General features: G+C 40.0%; 1 protein-coding gene and 3 non-coding genes across 6 annotated transcripts; 1 reads left to right on the top strand and 3 right to left on the bottom strand.

The window, feature by feature from the left end:
* Positions 1-1297: 1297 nt before the first annotated feature.
* Positions 1298-1369, top strand: trnap-ugg (transfer RNA proline (anticodon UGG)). The gene has a single exon. It is a non-coding gene; the product is annotated as a tRNA-Pro (tRNA).
* Positions 1370-1565: 196 nt separating this feature from the next.
* On the bottom strand, positions 1566-1637 carry trnap-ugg (transfer RNA proline (anticodon UGG)). Its single transcript has one exon. It is a non-coding gene; the product is annotated as a tRNA-Pro (tRNA).
* Positions 1638-1811: 174 nt separating this feature from the next.
* On the bottom strand, positions 1812-1883 carry trnap-ugg (transfer RNA proline (anticodon UGG)). The gene has a single exon. It is a non-coding gene; the product is annotated as a tRNA-Pro (tRNA).
* A 4055-nt stretch (positions 1884-5938) lies between these two features.
* tada3l (transcriptional adaptor 3 (NGG1 homolog, yeast)-like) lies at positions 5939-25306 on the bottom strand. 3 transcript variants are annotated; one of them, XM_043707822.2, is made up of 9 exons: positions 25105-25306; positions 22845-23080; positions 18309-18559; positions 17630-17735; positions 16245-16386; positions 12385-12482; positions 11131-11240; positions 9541-9726; positions 5939-8029 (listed from the first exon to the last, which is right to left on the bottom strand). In XM_043707822.2, the coding sequence occupies exons 2-9, from the start codon at positions 23049-23051 to the stop codon at positions 7837-7839; spliced, it is 1293 nt and encodes a 430-aa protein (XP_043563757.1). In that variant the 5' UTR covers positions 23052-23080; positions 25105-25306; the 3' UTR covers positions 5939-7836. The 3 variants fall into 3 exon arrangements, with proteins under 3 accessions (XP_043563757.1, XP_043563759.1, XP_043563760.2); XM_043707824.2 differs by having other exon boundaries at positions 24987-25119; XM_043707825.2 differs by lacking the exon at positions 25105-25306 and adding an exon at positions 24866-25049.
* Between the last annotated feature and the right edge of the window lie 45 nt (positions 25307-25351).

Here is a 25351-nt window from a genome sequence, read left to right as displayed (position 1 = left end):
GGTGAGTGTCCATTCTTCCCCTTCAGAACGCTTCCAGCCTTTCAGTGACATCCGTGACCAGGCCTCCGGAGGTAACAGAGGGAATTATTTCTGCATCCACAGAAAAGCCTGTTTGTACCCCTCACTACTGAGTCTCCTCCCTCTGTAGCTCTTCCCCTCTGACTGCTCCCACTTTGTGTAGCTGAGCTGTGTCTGCAGGAACCACCGCTCATATTTACCCATGTAAACAAAAAGTTCTCGAGTGAGATATAATCTGGAGTCTACTAGTCTCCCTTCTTCTGACTGATGGTAACCCATTCCTTCCCTGGTTGCTCTTCGTTCAGCTGCCGGGTGACCACATCTCAGCAAAACAACCCGTGTGAATATTTAACATTTTTTTCGACCTTGCTGACCCAGTTGCTCAAGGAAGGGAGTTTTAATTTCTCCTGGGTTTCCATGAGTTACACAACACGGGTTCAAGTCCCACCTGCTCCAGAATTGCGTAATAACATCTCTGAACAGGTTGATTAAAAATGTCCTGACTGCTGCGTTTAATGATGGAGCTGCTCAGCGGGAAGACCGGAGACTCTCCTGGTTTATCTGCTGTCTCAGATGCAGAGCTCCCATCGCTTCGCTGGAATTTGCATTCGCTCTGAAGGAGCTGGGACACCCTTGGTCTTTCGAAAGTGAATCTGATTAAGTGAAACAGGACACTGAAAACAACATCTGCAGTAATTTGCTCCCACTAAATGAAACAGTCAGGCAGCTGGGTGAATCAGGGGAAATTAGTTTTTTTTCCTGTTGTTGACGTAAGGATTTCAAGGGGGTTTAAACTCACGGCAGGAAGTCCTGTTTAAGATGGTGCTAAGTTAATTACAGTCAGTCAGTGTGTAAGACCTGTTTCATTTCAGACCTTTTTAGTTTGAATGAAATGTTGCAATTTGCAGCCGGACGCCCCCTGTTGGAATATGCGGTGTATTACCGGGTGAGACTGATTCTCCCGGAGAGCTTCATTTACTGGGACTGCAGCCACCAGGCTCATCTCTCCGGGCATGGACTCACTCCTCTGCCTGTCCTTTACTTTTGTAATTACATACTTCACTTTACTGAACTGCGGCCTTTGTTCTTTTTCTTTAAAAAAAATTTTCTGGTCCTAATTAACGGGGGGAGTCAGCAAAATGATGTTTGAAGTGAATGTCAGACGAGATTTCCAGATATTCAGTGGCTGCGCGGTCGGTTCTGAGATCCGAAAATTAAAAGAAAGTTACTAAGTCTGAATTGACTTTATATAACCACTTACAGCGTTTTGATATATGGCGGCTCGTTGGTCTAGGGGTATGATTCTCGCTTTGGGTGCGAGAGGTCCCGGGTTCAAATCCCGGACGAGCCCTATTTTAGTTTCCTGTGATTGGTCTTATTTTCAATGGGGGAGACTTTTAATATTTTTGCTGCTCTTTCGCGTAAATTCGGCTGAGGATATGAGAATTAATGTTCAGAATCTTCGCGTTACTGCTAACATCCGCACTGATAGAAGGAAAAGAAAGTGTGTCTGAACTAAATCTCACAGGTTTACGGAAAAGAAAACAGGGCTCGTCCGGGATTTGAACCCGGGACCTCTCGCACCCAAAGCGAGAATCATACCCCTAGACCAACGAGCCACTCTGGTAGTAAAAGTGCAAAAGTACTACTTTATATGAAGTCAATTTCACGATCTGGGAAAGGATTTGTTTTTTTTATTTTCTGTGGTCTTTGAGGGTGATTTCCCGATCCCTCGATTCTGTCTGGGACACAGTTACCAACATTCCTGTATTTTCCCGGAATAAAAAAAAACCGGGCTCGTCCGGGATTTGAACCCGGGACCTCTCGCACCCAAAGCGAGAATCATACCCCTAGACCAACGAGCCATTCTTGACTGTATATTAGAGAAATGGGATGATCTGTATGGAGATTTCAAATTTTTTCAACATTCTATTTTGTTTTCTATTTTTATTTCACTGCATTGTCGCCATTCCCCAACTGCATTTTAATGACAACAGTCTCAAGATTTATTGAAGCATAGAGAATGCCAACGAGAATTTTTTTTTCTAGTTCCCTATTCTCAACTGTGGGTGAATGATGCAAAAATAAGGGAGTAAAGGAATAATTTAAAATTAAATACTCCTGGAATAAATATTATCATAGAATGGCTACAGCACATAAGGAGACCATTCAGTCTATATGTTAGTGCTTGCTTGCATGATGCAAGAACACCTGTCTTTTCCTGCAAACTTCTTCACCAATATTATTTTTCTCTTTAGATAATGGTCAAAGCCTCTTTTGAAGGCTTCCACAAAATCTTGCTTCAACACATTCTTCGGCAGTGTGTTTCATATTGTATCGAGTTGCTGTGCAGATGGTAGTGAGCTTTTTGAGCAATCTTCAGATCAGTCAAGCAGAGAGTACCCCATCACACTTCCAACTTGTATCTTATAGATGGTGGATAGGTAATAGGGAGTCATAAAGCTGTGTTACTTGCTGCAGAATTCCCAGCCTCTGACTTGATTTTGTAGCCACAGTATTTATATTAGTGGTCCAGTACAGTTTCTGGTACTGTAAATGATGACCCTAAAGTGTTGACAATGAGGTACTTTGTAATGAGAATACTGTTAGATTGGATTAGATTTAGATTTATTGTCATGCATATATAAAAATACTGTGAAAAGTGATTCTTTGCATGTTATACACAAAGCGTCACCATGCTTTGGTGCCATCTTAAAGTACTGAATATGAAGCAAAATTTTACAGCAATTGAGTTCATCTTTCTCTCTTGTTCATCCTGCACTTCTCCTCTGGTCGCTGCTGACATTGGCTGGGGTCTGTGAAACGGGCTGTGGGTTCTCTATAATGGGCTTTGGGATCTCGGTTATGGACATCTGCTACCCTAACTCCTGTGATCTCAGTGTCCAAGCTGGAGCCATGAACCTGGGGAAGCATATGCCCTCTCCAACCCGTCCAATGCTCCTCTGAATGTTGCTGTCAGTCCACTGTCTGTCCCTATCGCCAAGGCTTCTGCTCCTTCAGATGCCCGGGCCGACATTCGGACCTGGAGCCTTGGATCAGCCTGCGAGTCTGAGCTGAGGGAATCAGCCTAGGAGGAGAAAGTGAGGTCTGCAGATGCTGGAGATCAGAGATGGAAATGTGTTGCTGGAAAAGCGCAGCAGGTCAGGCAGCATCTAGGGAACAGGAGAATCGACGTTTCGGGCATTAGCCCTTCTTCAGGAAGAAGGGCTAATGCCCGAAACGTCGATTCTCCTGTTCCCTGGAATCAGCCTAGGACCTGCTCTTCGCTCAGTGGAGAGCCCGGGCTGGGGGGTAGCCATGTCTGGCTCATCCTGGTGTTGTGCTGCCAGATGCCTCCTCCTCCTCAGGGCTTTAAAGAAAACAAAGAAAAAAAGTACAAACGAGAAAAATATGTCATTACATATCAAAGGGAGACAGTTAGATTCTACAGATCCAGATCCATCTAGGCCTGTATCCTTGTTGAACCTAAAACATGTAAATGTAGGAAGTTATCCTGTATACACAAGTTATTGGATGAAAATGTGAGGACTGCAGATGCCGGAGATCAGAGTCGATAGTGTGATGAAGGGCTTATGCCTGAAACATTGATTCTCCTGCTCCTCAGATGCTGCCTGACCTGCCATGTTTTTCCAGCACTACACTCTTGACTACACAAATTCTTTTCCAAATCTGCCTTTACATTATTACAATCCTATTCTATATTAAGATAATTTAAATCCAAAATTACAACTACTCCAATTTTTTCTGCAATTTTCTGCAATTCTATTCCCCTATATCTCTCCCACTAACTGGTGGCTTGTGGAATACACACAGCAAAGTAATATAATGTCAATTATTTCTTAGCATTAATCAAATCAGGAGACTTATTCTCAAAGGAACATAGATAATAAGTCCAAGAAAAAAAATCCTTTCTCCGATGGTGCTGCAATTTGCACATCTTGTTAAAGATAACTTATAATTTACATCCCACAGGGAAGTTTCCTGAAAATAGTTGATCTAATTTGTATTTAAGAGTGGTGATACAGCTTAGCGTGCTGAAAATGATTATCATCCTTGTTTAGAGCCAAATAGCAAAACTTGCACACAATTACTGCCAAGTTAGCATACAAAGATCTTAATATCAATGCACTACTTACTGGAGTGAGCCACCAGGGCTTCCACTACATCCAGAATAATGCCATTGCCCAAAACAACATGATTTCATGTGCCTTTTAGCATTCTGTTTCCTCCATCTCATCCAGCTTCCCTCTTGAATAAATCCCAAAACACACTCTCCTACTTATACACCTTCTTGTGTGCAAGCCCAACAGATAAAAGACATACCCTTTTATCTTTTTCCCTTCTCACCATTCAACACTTCAAACATTCCTTCCAGTCAAAAACTATTTGTACTTTCTGCAAATTTGCTTATTTAACACACTGGGGACACCAAAGTCAAGTCAGGTGATCACTTTGAGGGACACCACAATTCAACCTATAAGTTTGACTCCAAGCTTCCACCACATGTCACTTTAAATGTCTACGTCACTCTCTGGCTGATCTCTAACTCTACACTCTTCCCATATAAGCTCAAGGAACAGCTTCCCAACTATCAATAAGTTACTTCATAATTCCAAACTTGATATTGAGTTCAACAGTTAAGGATCATCACCATAGACCACTATATATCCAGACAACACCTGCTGTTGCCATTTACACATTTTAATTTATTACATGTCCCATTACCATATTTTTGTTGCCTTGCACCATTATTGCTTTTCATATCAGCTTGCATCCCTACGTTTCTTCTTCCCTTTCCTTTTTACTTCCCATGTACTTGCTTAGAACTTGCCATATCTCTAAGGTTTTTTCCAGTACTAACGATACGTCATAAATCTGAAACACTAACTTTGTCTGTCCAAATAACGCTGCCTGACCAACTATTTCCACTATTTTCTGTTTCCTTTCCACACTTTTCTTGTTTCCATCTGAGTTACTGTACTGTTGGACCAAGTACAGCAACTGCTCGGCTACTGGAGCTTTATCACAGGACATTGCTGATGGTGTTGTCCTCAGTAATGACTAATCTTTGGGAATCAATTCAGCAACAATAACTCAAAACTCTTGTCCCAAGCACATTTCGGTTTGACAGAGGAAGGTGGGATTGAATCTGTATACAGGGTATTTTTAATCAATACATTACATATTACATTAAAAGTCATAATGAAGTGAGGTTCATTATGATGGGAGAGCGTGAGGTTAGTGGTGTATGTTATTAAAATTCTGATTGGAGTTCTTGGATTTTGCGCTGTGTAGAAGATTTAGTGAATCCCTTGTGACATCGATATTTGTACTAGGAGACTTGGGGTTCAAAACTCCTAAAATAGAATTTAGTCTTTTTCCATTCTAAGTGATGTGGCTGAGTTGAAAGTCTTCCTGCAGCACAGGTGATTTCTAATGTATGAGTTCCTAAATTCAAAACCTAGAAATGGCTTTAAATCAAATTTAACTAATCAGTACGGCAGAGCCTTCCCTTTGCAAAATGTGTTGTAATACTAGGGCTGGACTATTAATCCAGAAACCCAGATAATGATCAAAGGTGTGGGGGGGGTTGAGGGTCTAGATTGGAATTCAACATTGACAGATGGTGAAATTTGAATTCAATAAAAATTTGGAATTAAGAGACTGAGGATGACCATGAAATAATTGTCATTAAAAAAAAAGTATCTGGTTCATTAATGCACTTTAGGGAAGCAAACTGTTGTCCTTACCAGGTCTGGCCTACATGTGACTCCAGACCCACAATGGTTGACTCTTAATTGTCCCACTGGTCAATTAAGGATGGGAAATAAATCCTCGCCTACTTCTTGTAAATAAAAAGCATTTGATTGCCTATTTAAAGCATACTTCACACTGAGAAAGTAATCAAGTCGACATTTATTGAAAATTCATTACAGGAGCAGCTAATCATCAGTACACTATTGAGGAATAAATGTCACAAATGATAAAATTTACACTTGTTTGATCTTTACTCCATAAATTAGCATGAGTACAGCTGATGTGGAGGCATGCATGTGAGTGGGGGTTTAGAACTAAATGGTTCCCATTCTGATTTATCACTGTTTAGGGCTGGAGAGTGTATCTAACTGAAGATTGGGAGAGGAGATCTGAGCTCTAATATTGTAATATGCAACTAAAATTATCAAAAGGATCTTCAATCATAGCAAAGCTGCAAAAGGATAACCTAAAACAATGTGAAAAAAACTTGGTGAGTCTAGGAGTATAATTCTTTTGGTTCTTTTCACTTTACATTTAAAACAGTAGATATCAATGCAGTAAAGTGATTGAATTTCTCATGTTACTTTTTCCTCCCCACCCAAAACTTCTTTATTTCTTTTGTATAGATAACGATTCATGCTGTGGTATGATTCAATGTGCATTTGCAGTCCACTGTTACCTTCTCCAGGTAAAAATGTTTCACTCATGAGTCCAGATCATGGATTTTATTAGATTTATTTTTAATCGCCCTGCTCAGATGTGTTATGACACATCTCTGAAGCAGGTAGAATTGAATTCGGTCCTCTTGTCTCAAGAGGTCGTGACGCTGCCATTGTGCTGCAAAAGCCCTTTCTCTTTTTATCACTATTTAGCAAAGGAGTAGAGACATTGCAGCTGATCATATCTTCATTCACTAACTGGGAGGGAAAATGGTTATCACTATTTTGAACCTGAACCTAACCCCTACTACCCACTTTTCAGTTAATCTCCCAAAGACCGGTGGATATAGCAGAGCAGAGGAGCACATAATCAGACAGTTCCCCTTAGTATGAACAAAGGAACTGTGGAATGGTCATACCACACAAAATGAAAACAAATGGAAAAAATGCATTTAATGATCATGGAAGACATCTAAGTTTGTCAGGTGACACCAACTGCATAGAAAAAGCTCGAGTTGATACCTGCATTACCAGCTGGGACAATCAACTCAAATAAGCATTGTTACCATTGCTAAACTAAACGCTGGAGTATGCGCCTGCAGTCATCCGGATCTCTGAACCTACAAGCCACCAGAGTGTTTACCCAATGGTGAACAACAAATCATTTGGAACTTTTGTAACTGGCATGATCCCTTAAGGTCAGTGACATAAACCATACCTTCTACCCCACAGTTGTATAAATCTGCAATGGATTTTCTCTTCTGTAAAAAGGATTTCTTTTGATTAAAAGTTTTTTTTTGGCATCAGTATTGGCAGTATTTTAATACTTCTTCACATCGTATTATATGGCCCAGAGGCAAGTACAGAAAGATTTGAAATGAGATTAAACAGCAATTTTGCATGGCTGGATTGGGAATAAGAAGAACAGTAGTAGTGCAGGAGAAATGGGAAAAAAATAGACTACAGGTATCCCCACATTTATTGTTGGGGTGGGGATGTAAGTGAAGAAAAATCTTTCTGGAAAGCTATAAAGTGTCAGTTTTAACATCACATTTAGGAGGACTGGCAATGGCACAGCTGCCCAGGAACGCTACACTCTATCTGAACACTTGGCCAAAACACAATACTCTCACATACAGCAAAAACCCAAACTAGCAAAGCACAACATCCAGATTTCTGAAAGACAGACTTCCACCTTTTACAAACAAGATTAGTTGGCTGCAACAGAGACAGCCTGCTGGAATGCAATGTCACCAGTTCAAAACAGGCAGGGTTCAATATCACTCCTTTTGTCAGTTCAGAAGCACACCGCTCAGGAAAAGATGAACATTAAGCCAATTTTTCAAAAGTAACAATGTCCAGTGTGTTTGCGTGGTTGAGTTTAACTGTCCAACAGCTTTAGGATGCTCTCTCTCTCCTTCAGTGCCTTCCACGCTTGATCCTTTTCTTTCTTTGTAGGTGTGCGTTTCTTCTGACGTGCTGCCATGATCTTTCGGAAAGCATCCATTACTTCATTGTCCGCTATTCTCACTCGCTGCCGTAGCTCCTGTTTTTTTAACTCCTCTTTGGCAAGCCTGTATTTTTTTTAAAAAGTCAGTCAGTAAGATTAGAAAGGAAGCTGAGGATGTATGGATCAATACGCACGACTGCTTCTCTCATAACATGAGCTTAGTTATTTTCTAGGGGTGGGAGAAGGTGAAGGAGCTGTCTGGAAGCAAGCTCATTAGACTCAAAAAAATAACTTCTGAAGGTCTAGTTCTCAAGGAGGAGACCTTTGAGAAGGAATTTCCCAAATAGTTCAAATGGATAATGGAGGTGATGATGTTTCAAAAGTCGTCAGGGAAAAACTCTCTACCACAAAGCATGAGCACTATTGCATGCAATTAATCTGCCCTCTCTGGTTCAACAGTAGAGCTGACTTACTCCAGAACATCTGCTGTTTTATGTGTTGAAGTGACTTAAAGCATGTTTTTTCATAAGAAATGTCCAATTAAAGAAACACCCAAAAGTTTTGAGGTGGGAGAAGACAGGGAAGTGGTCATCCGAATATTGCCCTAGTCCTTCCACTGGCACCACTGCTCCCTGACTCAGTGAAGAACATAACAGGCATGAAATATTCAATGAAAACAAAATTCTGTGGATGCTGTAAATCTAAACTAATAACAAAAATCAAAATCCAGGGAATACTAAGCAAATCAAACTGTATTTGTGAAGAGAGAAAGAAATTGTGTTCTTATTTCAGGTCAATAAGCCTACACCAAAAGGTTCTGATTAAACTAAAAATCAACGTGTGAGATGGTAACTCAGTTTCTTTCTCTATGTGAGTAGCTTGATCTGCTGAATATTTATACCATTTTCTCTTTTATTATGGAATACTTAATGACAGGTGTGATGGAAGCAGATGTTAGATGTGTTAAATAAATGCCTGGTTCTGTCCTAGATATCCCACAGTCCATGTCAGCATTTACATTCCACCTGAGTGTCCTCTCACTTATTCTAATCTAATTCTATCATCAAAACACACTATTCTTTTCTCCCTTATATGCAAAGAGTATTGTTTCTTTTTATTTTTAATAGAGGGGATTGGCTCTAGATGGCAGCATCTTTAAATGCTTTTCTGTATCTCCGCAGAAGTGCAGGTAATGTGTGCTTTCAGCCAATCAGAATCCATGCACTCAAATTCTCATCTTAAACCTCTCCATCTCACAACCTCCTTTTCCTCTTTCAAACTCTTTCTTAAACTATCTTTGATCAATCTGTTATTAAGTTCTTCTATCTCCTTCTTTATCTAGAGTCCACAGTTTTACCCTCATGTTTCTATATGTGACGATTATTGACAAAATATTGAAGGAACAATATGAATGCAACTTGTTGTTGAAGGCTGCAGCAGCAAACAGGAAATCAGTTTTCTTACAAAATGAACCTTCTTTAATCAAACTGATTCACCTGAAAGAGTAGTGTCTAAATAAAGAACCCATCGCGTTAGATTGAAGGAACTGCCATCAGCCAGTTCTTTGAAGCAGATTTTTTTTTCAATATTTCAACCCACTTGCATTCCAAATCAGAACCAGTGCATTCATCCCACCTGAGAAGTTCTTGTTTCTTTGCTCGATTGTGTGTACTGATGGCTTTCAACTCAGCCTGCCGCTTGCGGAGTTCTGCCAGAACTTCATCTTCAGAGTCTTCAGTAGGTCGGTCCTCAGAGTCTAGCAGACCTTGAGCAATTAGTTCCTCCTTAATTCGTGCTTCTAGAGACTTTGTGTGAGGTACGCTGCAGCAGACACATTGAATATTTAATCCATCTTATTTAATAGATTATCAGAACAGTTGAACAATACATAGAAAGGACAAAACTGAAAATGTACATCAAGAAATTGGACAATTGGATTGATATTAAGCTCAAAGGAACAATCTCAGCTGAACAGCCAGCATACAACATAACTGCCTGTCTGAAATTGTTTCATTTAGCAGTAAGATCTGCTGAGGATCAAACCCTTATGATTAGAGTAGATTATCAGTTAAAAGTAGAAGTAAAAAAGTTGACAGAACAAAATGTTTCAGTGATATTTCTCCCTCCAAATTATTTTGTAAGTGAGTGAAATGAGTCTTGTGGCGCGACAAGAGGTCAGAAGTGGATTGCTTGCCGATGCTTGAACAATGACTAGCATCGTTTTCGACTCCTCAGGTACTAAAACAGTCTGTGCCCATGTGCACTAAGATCTGGAAAAGATTCAGTCTAGGATAGATAAGTAGCAAATAACATTCACATCTCACCAAGCCAGCCAATGACCATCTCCAATGAGAGAGAATCTAACTATCATTCCACTGACATTCAATAGCAGTAACATTGCTTAATATCTGACTATCAATATCCAAAGTGTTACAATTGACTGGAAAATGATTTGGACCAGCCATATGAACACTATGACTGCAAGAAGTAGATAAGAAGCTAAGGACTCTGTGGTGAATGGCTCATCTCTTGACTCCCAAAGCCTGTGCATCAGCTACAAGGCATAAGCATGACAGAGCATTCTCCACTTGCCTAGAAGAGTAAAGCTCCAACATGCTTTGAGAAGCTCAACACTTTGCAGAGCAAAGCAGTCACTTGACTGGCACCACCTTAGCAGTCACTTCCTCCACACAGTGGCAGCAGAATGTGCTTTTCACATGATGCATTACAGCAACTCCCCAATGCTCCTTTGACAGCACCTTCCAAACAACCTCTACTGCCTAGAAGGGAAAGGTCTGCAGATGCATTGGGACGCTACCACTTGCAAACCACACAACTTCCTGCCACGGAGCTGAGTCAAAATCCTAGAACACACTTCCAAACAGCACTGTGGGTGCAGCTACATCAAACGGATTATATGTGATTCAAGAAGTTGGCTCACTAGCACAATTAGTCCTGGCCAGCGATCTGTTGATCTTGTGAATGAATACATTTTAAAGAGCTACAAATAGGGAATCTGTCTTTATCCTAAATTGTTCATTACATTACAGTTAAATGGTGACTAGCTTCCTATTATGAATTATTTTACACGACATTATATAATGCGAATGATAGTTGTTTCTCCCAACCTGTAATATTTCCTCCCATGGCATCAAAGAGCAAAGAATGCATTTCTGTAGATATTCTTAAATAGTTAAGAGCAACATTACTGTCCATAGAGCTCACCTGAAGGCCTTATTCTGACTTCGAGGGGAGGTGCTCGCTCCATCAGTACCAACATCTTTCCCAGTCATCTCTGGTATGGGAGAATCTTCCATTGGTGAAATGATGTTCTCCTGAGAAAGAAGAAAAAGCAGAATAGGTCAGAAATGAAGATGATACAGGTCATGAAATTAATCCCTGAGGAAGTCAGAAGTCCTTTAAAAATAGTGGAACAAAATCAAAGAAGATCCTTTCACCTTGTATTACATTTGAAAATGCACAAATTAAGAACATGAGGGTGACACAAATCATGAAAGATCAATTTCTTATAATAAATTATCACTATGTTATAGCTTTCTCATTTCTTCAATGTTAAAACCAGGAAGAAGATTAAAAAGATTCAAATTATAATTTAGCCACCAGATGGTAGGGATGTTATAATTGACCTTAGCACTTCTAAGTTGACAAGATCTAAATTAGGCCTTTGGGTGCTGCAGGTTTGGATTTGACAGTGATTCTCTGCATTCTCAGTTGAACATTTCACCAAGAATTATCTTTTCAGTTATATTTGATTACTTTTATGAGACATTAGGAGGAAATTTACCATCTTTGGAACTTTACTCCAACAAAAAAAAACAATATTTTCAGAACAGAATGGAGGACAAAAAAATTGGTTGATAAAAAGAAATAAAAAGCAAATCTTTCTAACTCCAACTGAGGTCTTTGTCACTCTTCACCACACCAGGATCAGTTCTGACAAAGGGTTACAGAAGATACATTAATCAACATTGCTTTTGTCAATTGCTGAACAGCCTGCAGTATGTTGCTAGCATAACTTCTTTGGCTATTTTAAAAAAAAGTCATGCTTCTAATGATTTTTTGTCCAGTCCTGAGAGTGTGTTGCTTAATCTACCACATTTCACACTGCAGAGCTAGCACAGCATGACCCCTACTCAAAAAATGGTTTTACTTTTGGATTCATAACCAATTCTTCAGTCTCATGGGGTGCGGACAGCTCTCCTACCTCAGTGGACTCTCAAACAACTCAAGACCAATGAAGCAAAAGTAACAAACCACACCCAGCCTTGAACTACTCTAGCTGTTCAGTAGGTGAAAGTAGTGTGGAACTGAGGTGTACAAAATTTAAGTTCAGTCATAGGTGGGGCAGGATGCATCTTAAATGAATCACTGCAAATTTACTTTTTTTCAACAGGAAAGATTTTTCAGATTCTAAATAAATCCGTATTTGCTAAAGCACATAGAGGTTTCTCATCTCACCTCCACCAAAGCCTGGAGTAATCTCTGAGTGAGGGGCCCAAAAGGAGATCCATCTTCAGGCTGGTCGTGCTGCTCTTTCTTCAGCAAAGCATCCACATCTAACAGCAGTGATAACAAACAAAAAACATGATCTCAGTTACAACAAAAGTGAGCATTTATGGAGTAGCTTTAAAGTTAAGAAACCATGCACAGAGTCTTTCTCAAAGAGGTGCAAAGTAACAGATAGTAATAGATTAAAAGGGGAGGGCAATGTTCTAGAGGTCTCTGGATTGTTAATCCAGAGACCCAGATAATGGTCGGGGAATCCAGTTCAAATTTGAACTTGAATTCAATTCTTAAAAATCTAGAATTAACGGTCTAATGATTATCATGAATCAAAATCAGAAAAAAAATCAGCAGGTCTGGCAGCCCTGCGGACAGAAATTAGAGTTAACTTTTCAGATCCAGAGACCCTTCTTCAGAACTGATGTTAGCTAAGACAAGTACCTCATTTTCCCCTTGAGAATTCTAGTCTTTTGGACTCGATATAGATTTCAACAATTTTAGGGTTTTAGGCACCTTCTCCCATGTCCTTACCCCAAGCCCCAAACACCAGGCCTTATCTGCTATTACACACAATTCATTGTTAGCCACAAACAGTTCCCATTAAGTTCAAATAGCTCTATGAAATTCTTGATGCCTGGCAGACAGTTGCACGTTTATTTCTTTGAAAAACTTATTTATCAAGATACTACCAAATTAAATCATATCCACACTTGGACATGAGAGATTACATAACACTGGCTCGGTCAGCAGCATTCTTGTGTCTCAAATGGAAGATATTTTGTGCAGGATCTGATCATAAAACACAAAACACTGTCATTCCACTGTACTATTGAGGCAAATCTGAGGCTCTGCCATTCAGATAAGATATTAAATGTAGTCCCGTCTGTCCTCTGGACATAAAAGACTTTATAAAAACAGAAAAGACTGCAGCTGCTTTAAATAAGAAACAAAACCAGAAATTCCTGGCAAAGCTCAGCAGGTCTGGTGGCACCTGTGAAGAGAAATCTGAGTTAAGTGGGTTTGGGTTTGGTGGAAGGGTCACAATAAATGTCTCAAATGTCTCTTCATAGGTGGTGCCAGACCTGCTGAGCTTTTCCAGCAACTTCTGTTTTTGGGTATAAAAGAACTCTATGGCAACTAATTCAAAGAACAGCAGTAGAATTAATCCAGCCTCCTGGCTAACGTTTATCCTTCAAACAGTGTCATAAAAAGGTTTCCCAGTCAATGTTTGTGGGTCTTTACTGTCTGCAAACGGGCAGCCTACACTAGTACAGTGCATCCTACACTACAACAACGATCGGTTGTTAATATGCACTTCACTGACCATAATGTGTTTCAGGATGTCTGGGAGTTATGAAAGGGAATATGTAAATACAAGGGCCACATATCAAGAGCAGGGAAGGAGAGATTCAATTGGATAGCTCTTTTTTGGTCAGGACAGACACACTGACTCTTCTTCAGTCCATTAAGATTTCTGACTTCTATGCTGAAGACGTCCATCAAATCTTCACTGCTCCCTGGAAATCTAGGAAAATCTCTTCCATACCTTTTCTGAAACTTTCCTTCCCTTCTAATGTGTAGGCCCCAGAACTAGATTTAATACTCCAACTAGTGCCAATTAATGTTTTATATAGATTTAGAAAATTTCCAGACTTTTGTACCAAGTACCTCTACCTATATTAGATGCTTTATTAGATGCTTTGTCACCCTCAATGATTTGTGCACAACCAACCCCCAATAGCTGCAAAGTTGCCACAGAAGGATACAAGGCTGAGGTGTGGTGAAGTTATAAAGAATTTTTAGATGCGAGCAAGGAATCAACTATTGGAGTTAAGGGAATCAGTGCAGATTCATAACAATGGGAGATGATGGGTGAATGGGACACATTGCAGGACAGGATATGATTAGAATTTTAATCGAACTGTCCAGATATGTCATGATTCATGAAGCGGATGGAACTTTGTGTAGTTTTAGAAAGTGTAGCATTGAGTCAGCAATAACTAGATGTTGTGTGTTTTATTAAACTGTTTTCTCATCAGGAAGTCAGGGGAAAGCAGAAAGAAGCATAGATAGCAAGCTTTGAAGGTTGAGCCTGATTGCCAGTAATTGGGATGGTAATTATGTCAATCCCTGCTCAGCCAGATGCAGATCAGATGCAGATCTTGTTCGTAGGCTTGACGCAGCAATTTTCCAGGAGCCTGCTCACAAAACGAAACAAGATAGAAGAGACATTTAACATCATCAACAACACCCTCACAGGCATAAAGTTCATCAAGGAGGAAGAAACCGACAACAAACTCGCATTTCTGGACGTCACAGTCGAAAGAAAGGATAACGGAGAACTACAAACCCGCGTATACAGAAAACCGACAAACACTGACCAAATACTTAACCACACCAGCAACCATCCCCGCACACAAACAAAGCTGTATCAGAACACTATTCCGAAGAGTCACCACACACTGCAGCACAGACAAACTTCGGAAAACAGAGGAGAACCACCTATACAACGTATTCAAGAAGAACGGATACTCAAAAAATACAGTGCACAGATTCCTCAAGAACAAACCACGACAAGCAGACCAAACACAGCCAGAAACCCTAACCACCTTACCATACATCAAAGAAGTTTCAGAAATGACAGCCAGACTACTAAGACCCCTTGGAATCCTAGTAGCACACAAACCCACCAACACTCTCAAACAAAAACTAACAAACTTAAAAGACCCAGTACAACCCATGGACAAAACCAACGTCATCTACAAAATTCCATGCAAGGACTGCCACAAACACTACATAGGACAAACAGGAAGAAAGTTAGCCACCAGGATACATGAACACCAGCTAGCCACAAAAAGACACGATCCTCTCTCCCTCGTAGCCCTACACACGGATGAAAAAAACCCACCATTTCGACTGGGCCAACACATCTATCCTGGGACAGGCTAAGCAAATTCATGCCAGAGAATTCCTAGAGGCCTGGCACTCCAACCACAATGCCATAAACAAACACATAGATCTAGATGCCATCTATCAACCCCTCAGAAAACAAACAGGAAATGACATCACCACAAACCCCAGGAACCCCATCCAGGAGAAAGATATAAATAGAAAGCAGGACACAACAGCTTCGTTTCACTTGGAGGTCGCCACTGATGATGTTACCTAGCCAGGTAATGAAACGTCTGGATATCAAACCTACAGCTCAGTGAGCAAACCTACACCCTAAACCAGAGCCTTTTAAATGTTGTAATTGTATCAGCCTCCACTGCTTCCTCTGACAGCTCATTCCATACACGCACCCCCCTTTGCGTGAAAACGCATCCCTTAAACTTTACATCTTTCCCTCTCACCTTAAACATATGCCCTCTAGTTTTGAACTCCCCTACCTGGGAAAAAGACTTGGCTATTCACCCTAGCCATGCTCCACATGGTTTTACAAATATCTATAGGTTATGGAATTACACTCCAATGGAATGTGCACAGAGTTGAATTGTTCCTCCTCAATCAATGTCATTCGCCTACGGTCATGTTAGGAGGTATAGTCGTGTTAGGAGGAATGGTAATGTTAGGAGAGCTGGGTGATTTGATCATTGCACTTTATTTTTAAAAAAAGAGCAGGGTTCTTCCCTCGTGGGGGGTTAGCTTCTGGACAGGGAGAAGGTGCAGAAAGGGAAGGTGGAAACTGGTGTTTGAGCTAAACAATAGATGTACAATAAAGCCCTTGAAGATCTCTGAAAATCTTTTGCTGCCTAATCTGCAACATGGATATTGGTTTATTAAACAGACAGTAGCTCATTGCAAGTTCACTTCACCTTTTGAGTCGAGTTCAGTCAAAGCTCCGAGCATGCCTTTCTTCTTCTCTGCTGCAGCTGCAGCACGGGCACCTTCCTTCTGCTCCTCTAGAAGGTCCTCCTGTGCCCATCGCTGGGAATAATGTTTCCCCAGGGGGGGGATCTGTGCAAACAGGAATGTAAGGCAAAGTGTTAGAGTTTAATATAAAGTAGTCATAGAGTTGTACAGCACAGAAACAGATTCTGTGGGCCAACTCATCCATGCTAACCAGATATCCTAAGATAATCTAGTCCCATTTGCCATCATTTGGTCCATATTCCTCAAAATCCATCTTATTTATGGACCCATCCAGATGCCTTGTAAATGTAATTGTATCAGCCTCCACCACTTCCACTGACAGCTCATTCATACATGCACCACCCTCTGCGTGAAAATGTGCCCCTTAAATTTTACATCTTTCCCCTCTCGCCTTAAACCTATGCCCTCTAGTTTTGAACTCCCCTATCCTGGTAAAAAGCCTTGGCTATTCACCCTATTCATGCCCCACATGATTTTACAAATCTCTACAGGTACACAATTACACTTCTATAGAAAGTGCAGAGTTGAACCGTTCCTCCTCAATCAGTGTCATTCGTCAATTGATCAGAGCTGTTAATATATAACATTCACAAGCTCATACTCCTGAACATATGTTGTGTGTTCAGCTGTGTTGCTTCACTATTCCTGTTTTTCTAATGAATACTCAATTGCCTCATTTCCTGTCTTGCTTTGGCAAATGTAATTGAAAAATCATTCAAATTCACCTTTCAGCTCATTACACATAATGGATTCAAGGAGGCCTGTCAGCAGGATCCCAGCCTGCATACTCAGTTGGGAATAGTGTCCGAAAGAGAGACAGATATCTCATTAAAGTACTTCATATGTGGTTTTGATGGGAGCTGATAACTGGTTTGCGAAGGATATCAAACCACATTACTAATGAATACTAAATTCAGTTCCCTTATTTTCTGAGCTGATTATTGATTACACAATCAGCAAACAAAACAAAAAGAAAGAAATGGAAATGAAAGAAAGAATAGCAATATTGGTTTGTAATCACTTTTAAGCCAAGTCGGGATTTGTTGGTAAAACCTTTACATCTGGAATATCCTAATTCCTATTATGGAATCTTGAAAACATTACTAGGAACAGTCTAGGAACAGTTATCCCCACATGAATAATAAAGTACACAAACACATTCATATGTTTACCATACTCCCTCAAACAATATCTTTAAAGCTCCCCTCAAAATATTTCATCACCTTCAACCTGTTTCTGAAAATCTCTTTCAGTAGTGCTTTGGCCAACAACCCACTCTTTCCTGAATCTCTCTGTCTCTCTCACTTCATCTATGTTGGTCTTTCACCTTGTAATACTCTGCCTCATCTTCAGGGGGTTTCAGTAGATCCTCAAGGACACGGATCTCCTCATTGGTAATGTCAGCACAGTATGGTTCCACTGATGCCCAGAACCTGCAGAAGGTATGAGAAGATGTGAAGTTACTCATTGTTACTACAGAAAACTCACTGCTGGCATCCAGTAAATGTGAAACTGTTGTCAACAAAGTTACTCAAAAATCAGTTTGCAGCAACTCATGACTTTAGATTCTGAACAAAAGGAGCTATAGAGTTTTGTCACTCTTCAATGTATCTATGTTCACTTGATAAAAGGTATCAAAAAACAGTGTCAAGAACAACAGCGAGAGAGACAGAGCACAGAGGCTCATGGAATTTAATTAATTCCCGTTAAAGTAAAACAGATTGTGGATGGTGCATGTGTGTGAGTGCGAGAGAGAAGCAATTTCAGACTTTTACTTTTCCTTGCATTAATTTATCTCCCTCCAGGTAACTTGGAAAATAGTTTGCGGAGAGAGCGGGAGACAGAACACAAGCAGTAAATAATGTGAAGATGGGCAGACGTACCAGTGCCTATTCCTGCAACAGGTTCCTAAAGGAAATTAAATTCAATCAGGTCATACCCAGCCTGCAGTTCCAATCTGACAAAAATACAGAATGGAATATGTGTTAAGTTCTGAGAGATCCTACCTGTTGGGGGCATCATTCTTTGGAATTCTGGGAACATCCAAGGGATCATCTGTAAATTCATATTCTTGAATTTTAGGCTGTAGGTTTTTTGACTTCGGGCGTCCAGGACCAGGTCCAGTTCCATGGCTGCCTTTTCCATCGATTTTCTGCTTTTTGGGTTTTCCGTGTTTCTGTGGTGTTCCATGCTCATGTTCCTTCCCAAATTTTAACAACCTCTTATCTCCTTTCTTATCCTGCCAGTCTGTGAGGATCTAAAATCAACAGTTTAAATGCTTTTGAAAGAGTGAAAACCATGTAACAGCTGGTGACATGGATTGAAATGAATTACCAATTTATCTACCTCAGTCAGAGAACACAAGTGGGTGGAAACTACAACTATCACAGTAGTGCATTTAAGAATCTTTTTCTGAAACTGGCGACAGGGCAAGTGATAATACCAACTTCAAAATGTGAATGAGGGACAGCCATAGACCATTTAGCCCTTTAAACCTTCAGTAAGATCATGTTTGACATATTTCCGTTTCAAATTCCACATTCCCATCTAAACCCAATAATTTTTGGTTACCTGGGCTCATAAGAATCTATTGACCTCTACCTTAAAAACAATTAATGAACCCACCTCCATCCCTGTCCTAAAGGGTTATCCCTAATTTTAAAATAGTGTTCCCTAGTTCTGGATTCACCCATGAGAGGAAACATCCTTGTCAAGACCATTCAGCATCTTATAAACTTCAAGCAAATTGGCTGTCACTCTTCCAAACTCCAGTGGAAATAAACCCAACCTGTCCGATTTTTCCTTATAGGACAATGAATTTATTTGAGATATCAACCTCCTCTGAACCATCTTTAGTGCAATCACATTCTTCCTTAAATAAGGGGACCAACTGCTCACAATATTCAAGTTGCAGCCTCACCTTGTATAACTGAAGCACAATATTCTTACTTTTATGTTCAATTGCTCTCATATGGAAGGATGGCATTCCTTCAGTCTTCTTAATCACTTGCTGTACCAGCATTCTAATTTTCTGTGACTTATGCACTGGACCATCTAGAACACCCACTCGGGAAGCTGTGGCATTCTGGTGATGTAATTGGATTAGTAATCCAAAATCCAGGCAAATGAACATGAACTCAATTCTCACCATGGCAGATGTTGAAATTTTAATTCGAAACAAAGCTAACCTAATGGCAACCAGTGTCGATTGCTGTAAAACCCATGTGGTTCACATATTTCCGTTGAACATATGTCCCATAGATAAGTAGAAAGAAAAGATCCTCTGCACTTTGGAATTCTGCAGTTGTTTTCCCTTTAAATAATACATGTTTCATTCTTCTTGTCAAATTGTTATATTTTCCAACATTATACTCCATCTGCCATATTTTTGAGTATTTACTTAACTTGTATTCTTCATTCTTTTACTTAATTCTTGTTATGCCATCTTTACATCATACATTGCTACCTTTGCATTATCTGAAAATTTAGCCTTTGGTCTCCAAATCTAATAAATCTAATCTAATCTAATAAAGTGTAAAAGGCTGAGGGCCCAACACATTGTGGGACCCATTCACCACATTCTGCTAATCAAAAAAAACCCATTTATGTACGTTAACTGTTTTCTGTTAGCCAGCCAATCTTCTATTCACACCAGTATGTACCATTCTACACCATAAGCTCCTACGTTTACACGTTAACTGTTAATGTGACACCTTGTCAAATGCCTTCTGGATACCCAAGCATAGTGCATGAACAGGCTCCCCTTTATCCACAGCACATGTTCATCCTCCAAAGAATTCCAATGAATTAGTTACACAAGATTTCCCTTCCACTAAAATGTACTGGCTCTGCACAGTAAACTTGAGTTTTTCCAAGTGCCCAATTATAATGTCCTTACCAATCAATTTTAAAATGATACCCCAGACAGACATTATGCTAACTGGCCTATAGTTTCCGATTTTCTCACTCCCTCTCTTCTTGACATGATGTTTTTTTTTTTGCTTTTGTTCAGTTTGCTGGAAGCTTTCTAGAATCTAATTATTTTTGGAAACTAACACTTTTAAGACCTTAGGATGAAGTCCATCAGGACCCAGAGACTTATCAACCTGCAGCTCCATCCATTTGCTCAGTACTGCATTCTTAGCGTTGTATTTCCATCAAAGTACTCACTTACTTCAACTTTGTGATTTACTGGGGTATGCTTTTGTGTCCTCTACAGAGAAGACAGAAACAAAATAATTATTCATTACATCTGATATTTCTTTCTTATCAACCATTAACTCCAAATTCTCACCCTCTAGAAAAGTAATGCTTACTTTACTTTCTTTTTCTTTTCAATAGCTATTGAAACTCCTGCTGTCTGTTTTACATGTCTAGCTAGCTTCTTCTCATATTCTAATTTATTTGTCCCGATTAACTTTTGTCATACTCTGACTGTTTTAATATTCTGACCTGCTACTCATTTCATGCAATTATATACCTTTTGCTTATGTTTGAGGGCTTTCCTTAACTTTTTATTTAACCCCAAATGTTGGGTCTTCCCATTGCAACTTTTCTTTACAGTAGAAATATTCTGAGTATCCCCTAACCTAAATCCCAGTTCACTTCCACAATCTCAGATGTTCATGCCTTAATGACTCCATGCCTTCGAGACTTAGAGGAAAGTAGTGAATGTACTGTAGACAAGATGCAGATGGCACATTAATAGTCGAAAAGTTGTGAGGAGGATACAAATACTTTACAGAGAGGAATTGATAGGTTATACTCCATTTGCAAAAATTTAGCAAATGGAGTATAATGTAGGAAAATGCAAAGTTATTCTTTTTGGAAGGAAGAATAAAAGAACTGAGTATAATTTAAGTAAGACCATAAGAGGAAAACTGCAGAAAGCTGCAACACAAAAAGGACTTGGCAATACTCGTGGACAAAACACAACATGTTAGCACACAGATGCAGCAAGTAATCAGGAATGCTAATGGAATGATGTCCCTTATTTTAAGGGCTTAGACTATAAGAGTAAGGAAGCCTTACTACAACTGTGCAAGGTATTGGTGAAAGCACTTGTGGATTACTGTGAACTGTTTTTGTCCTCTTATTTAAGGAAACATATTATTTCATTGGAAGCAGTTGAGAGAGCGGGCGGCACGGTGGCACAGTGGTTAGCACTGCTGCCTCACAGCGCCAGAGATCCGGGTTCAATTCCCGCCTCAGGCGACTGACTGTGTGGAGTTTGCACGTTCTCCCCGTGTCTGCGTGGGTTTCCTCCGGGTGCTCCGGTTTCCTCCCACAATCCAAAAAGATGTGCAGGTCAGGTGAATTGGCCATGCTAAATTGCCCGTAGTGTTTGGTTAGGGGTAAATGTAGGGGTAGGGGTATGGGTGGGTTGCGCTTCGGCGGGGCGGTGTGGACTTGTTGGGCCGAAGGGCCTGTTTCCACACTGTAAGTAATCTAATCTAATCTAAGAGGGTTCAACAGCATGTTCCTTAGTATTTAGGGTCTGTCTTTTGATCAAACGTTAAACAGGTTGGGACTCTATTTACTGAGTTTAGAAGAATGAGTGTGATTTCATTGAGACATGTAGAACTCTTAAAGGGCTTGACAGGGTCAATTTTGAGAAGACATTTCCCCTTATGGGTGATTCTAGGATCAGAGGGCAGGATCTCAGAGTAAAGGGGCACCAGTTTAAGATTGAGATGAGGAGGAACTTCTTCCCTCAGAGGGTTATAAGTCTTTGAAACGCTTTCTCACAGACTGCTGTGGAGGCAGAGTCCTTGTACATATTTAAGGCTGAGAAAGATAGATTGTCGATCAGTGGGGGACTCAAGGATTACAGGAAAAGGACAAAAAAAAGAGAATTGTCATATAATCCTATTGAATGGCAGAGCAGGCTTGAGTAGCTGAACAGCTTATTTCTGTTCCTTTTTTATGGTCTTATACCCAGACGCTTGCCCTTACTTCGGTTTAAAATACTAGCCTGAGACCCATTCTTCTCCCTTTCAAATTGGATGTGATATTCAATCATATTTGATCACTGCTGCCCATAGGAGCCATTATTCACATTACACAATACCCATTCTTGATGAAAGGCTCTTGCCCGAAACGTCGATTCTCCTGCTCCTCGGATGCTGCCTGACCTGCTGTGCTTTTCTCGACCTCTGATCTCCAGAATCTGCAGTCCTCACTTTCTCCTTACACAATATCCAGTCTGGTATATTCGGCTCTCTAGTTGGTTCCAAAACATGCTGCTCTCAAAAGTATTCTATGAACTCATTATTGATGGGGTACTATTGTCAATATTTTTTTTCAGATTGTATGTAGAGTAAAATTACTCAATTATTGTTGTCCCTTTTTCACAAGGTGCCAAGATTTCTTCTTGTATATTTTGTTCTACATCAAAATTAATGGGTTGTTTTTGGGGTGGGGGTTGTTTTGGATTATTCCCACTAGTGATTTATTCCTCTTTACTGTTCCTCCATTAGAAGAACTATGGTGAGTTACCACTCCAGTGAATGCAGCCAAATAGCTTCATGCATCATTCTTACCTGTGTTTCTGCCTCTAGTATGCGCAGTCGCCGACTCGCTGAGCTCAAGAGTGTTTCCAACTCCAGCTGTAATGTGTCCAGCTCCTCGATTCCAATTCCATCATCCTCAGAGCGTGAGAGTACAGCTGCATAGCGGGGACACATCTTCACATGATCTACTGGCTTAAAATCATGGAACTGCAGTGGGCAGTCTTTTAGTTCACTCATCTTGAGCACGTAGAAAGTTTGTCTAATATCTGTAAAGAAAACTAACCTGATTCAAATTGTACATAGTATTTCTGATTAATAATAACATAGCAAGTGCAAGGCTTATTACACGGGTGCAAGAAATGAAGACTGTGAAAACTTCTCTAGTCTATCAGCGGACTGATGGCTTCCAAACAGATTTTAAAAACAAGTACTATAATTGAAACAAGCTCTTCAAAATCATCCAGAAAAATCAGAGGGTCAACAAGTATCCCTTGGCGCAGGGCCACGATTTTTTTAAGTGATAGCATCATTAATGTGAAGTGCCATTAAAAATGTATTCAATATACCACCAATTTGTTTTTTGTTTATTCCAGTGACACCATTTATTTCCTGAGCATTTTGTCACTTCTTCTAGCTGAGTTTTCTAGTCTATGAGTCAGTTGAAATTATAAATACTAAACCAGTTTAACCATTTTCCTTTATTGACTCAAGATCTGCCTCTTTTACCTCAGGTTGGTAGTGGCTGCGGATTCAGCTGCTTTCTGTTTATAAACCAACTATTCCATTATTTCAACTTTGGTATCTATAGTAAAATGCCTTTTATACAGAGCCACAGAAGGCTGCCATTTGGCCCAGCATGTCTGTACTAGGTCTTCAAAGTGAACACCTCACCTAGTGCCATTCTACTGTCTTTTCTCCAAACTCCTGCACATTCATCTTTTAAAATAACCGTCTAATTCCATTTTTTAATGCTTTAATTGAATCTTCTCCAAAACACTCACAGGTAGTGTATTCTAGACCCTAAACACTCACTGTGTGAAAAATGACTTCCTCATATCACATTTGTTTTTTTAAATTAATGATTTTTTACCTGTACCCTTTCATTCTTGATCCGTTCACAAGTGGAAACATTCCTCCCTATTTACTTTTTCCAGGTCTCAAATGATTTTGAATATTTCAATCTGATCTCCTCTCACTCCTCTCTTCTCCAAGAACTGCTCCAGTTTCTTCGATCTAACTTTCAAACTGAAAGTCCTCATCGTCCTCATTCCCAAAAACATTCTTTTTTGCAATCTCTCCTATAAGACAATCATTTCCATTTTTGTTGTTTGATCTTTTTTGTGCTCAGGGTAAAGGATGTAAACTGGAGCACTTTTTAATTATAATGAGAGACTTGAAGTGTCACTCTCTTATATATACAGTTTCAGAGTAACACAGTCAATAACAGAACCAAGATCCCCTTACTCTAACACTATGTTCTACTCTGAATTCACACATACAGTTTATGAACTCTGCTCAACAAGTGCAATTTTGTATTTCTGCTACAGTATTAAGAATTGGGATTGGCCAATTAATTTCATATTATGTCCTTACAGTTAGCTTTTAATTCATTGCTCTTGGCTTGGATTTCAAACAGGTGGAAGGATAGTGACTTCACACCCAGGAGTACCTATTATTCAAAAAATAGCAGAACAATTTAAACGTCTGAAAGCATTTGACCAAAAAAAGAGTGTTAATCGTTAATATGAAAGCGGACTTTTCAGGCGATAGTATCAAATTGCGCATAAGGTGTAATGCAAATAATTTGGAAACAAGACTACACTGTAACAAAGAGCAATGGTGAGATTGCTGGATGATAATTGTATCATGGACTAAAATGACATTCGGTTTTCATCTTCTGTCATCTACTGAGAGCAGTAAGAAACTATTTTCTCTGTCCCACTATCTATCTGCCTGACTTGCTATCATGCACAGGAAGGCCAGGGCATTAGTGAAGATGTAAGATCAGTTTGTGTCAAGACCACAATTTGCAAGTCCAGCTGCCAGTTCACCTTTTGCTAGTCTTGAAATCAGCAATGGACCTGCTCCTCTTGCTTTAACCACTAGATTCCAACTGTGAAATAAAAGGTCTTTTTTTTTGTCCAGGTGCCCAGTGACCAAGACACAAACTACCTGTGATTTCAGGCTGCAATGCAATAAGGAGTAGTGTCTGCAGGTAGTTACGGTAACAGTCATTTGTTGCTAGATGCCGGCTCCCTTATATTTTCATCAGGACTTTGTTACATTTTACCTGGGAACTGGCTCCATCTGCGGCTTTGCCACTACTGGGAAGGAGGGGATATCGAACATACAGTTGGTCACTCTTGTCGCAGATAGCCGAACAACCGTTTCAATCTCACCTCATCTAAATTATCATATGAATAACACAGCAAAGGGACAGCTACAGAATACACATTCTCCACAATAGTGCCATCTTTTGCAGTCAATCACCCCCCAACTCTCCCCACATTTTCTGTTACAGTGGCTCAGCCCACGTC

Source organism: Chiloscyllium plagiosum, unplaced genomic scaffold, assembly GCF_037043375.1.
Source record: "Chiloscyllium plagiosum isolate Xiang-an unplaced genomic scaffold, Cpla_swu_hap1 HiC_scaffold_14, whole genome shotgun sequence".
NCBI classification, from domain to species: Eukaryota; Metazoa; Chordata; class Chondrichthyes; order Orectolobiformes; family Hemiscylliidae; genus Chiloscyllium; species Chiloscyllium plagiosum.
Note: the sequence above shows the minus strand (reverse complement) of the source record. Positions and strands in the feature narration are given on the sequence as shown.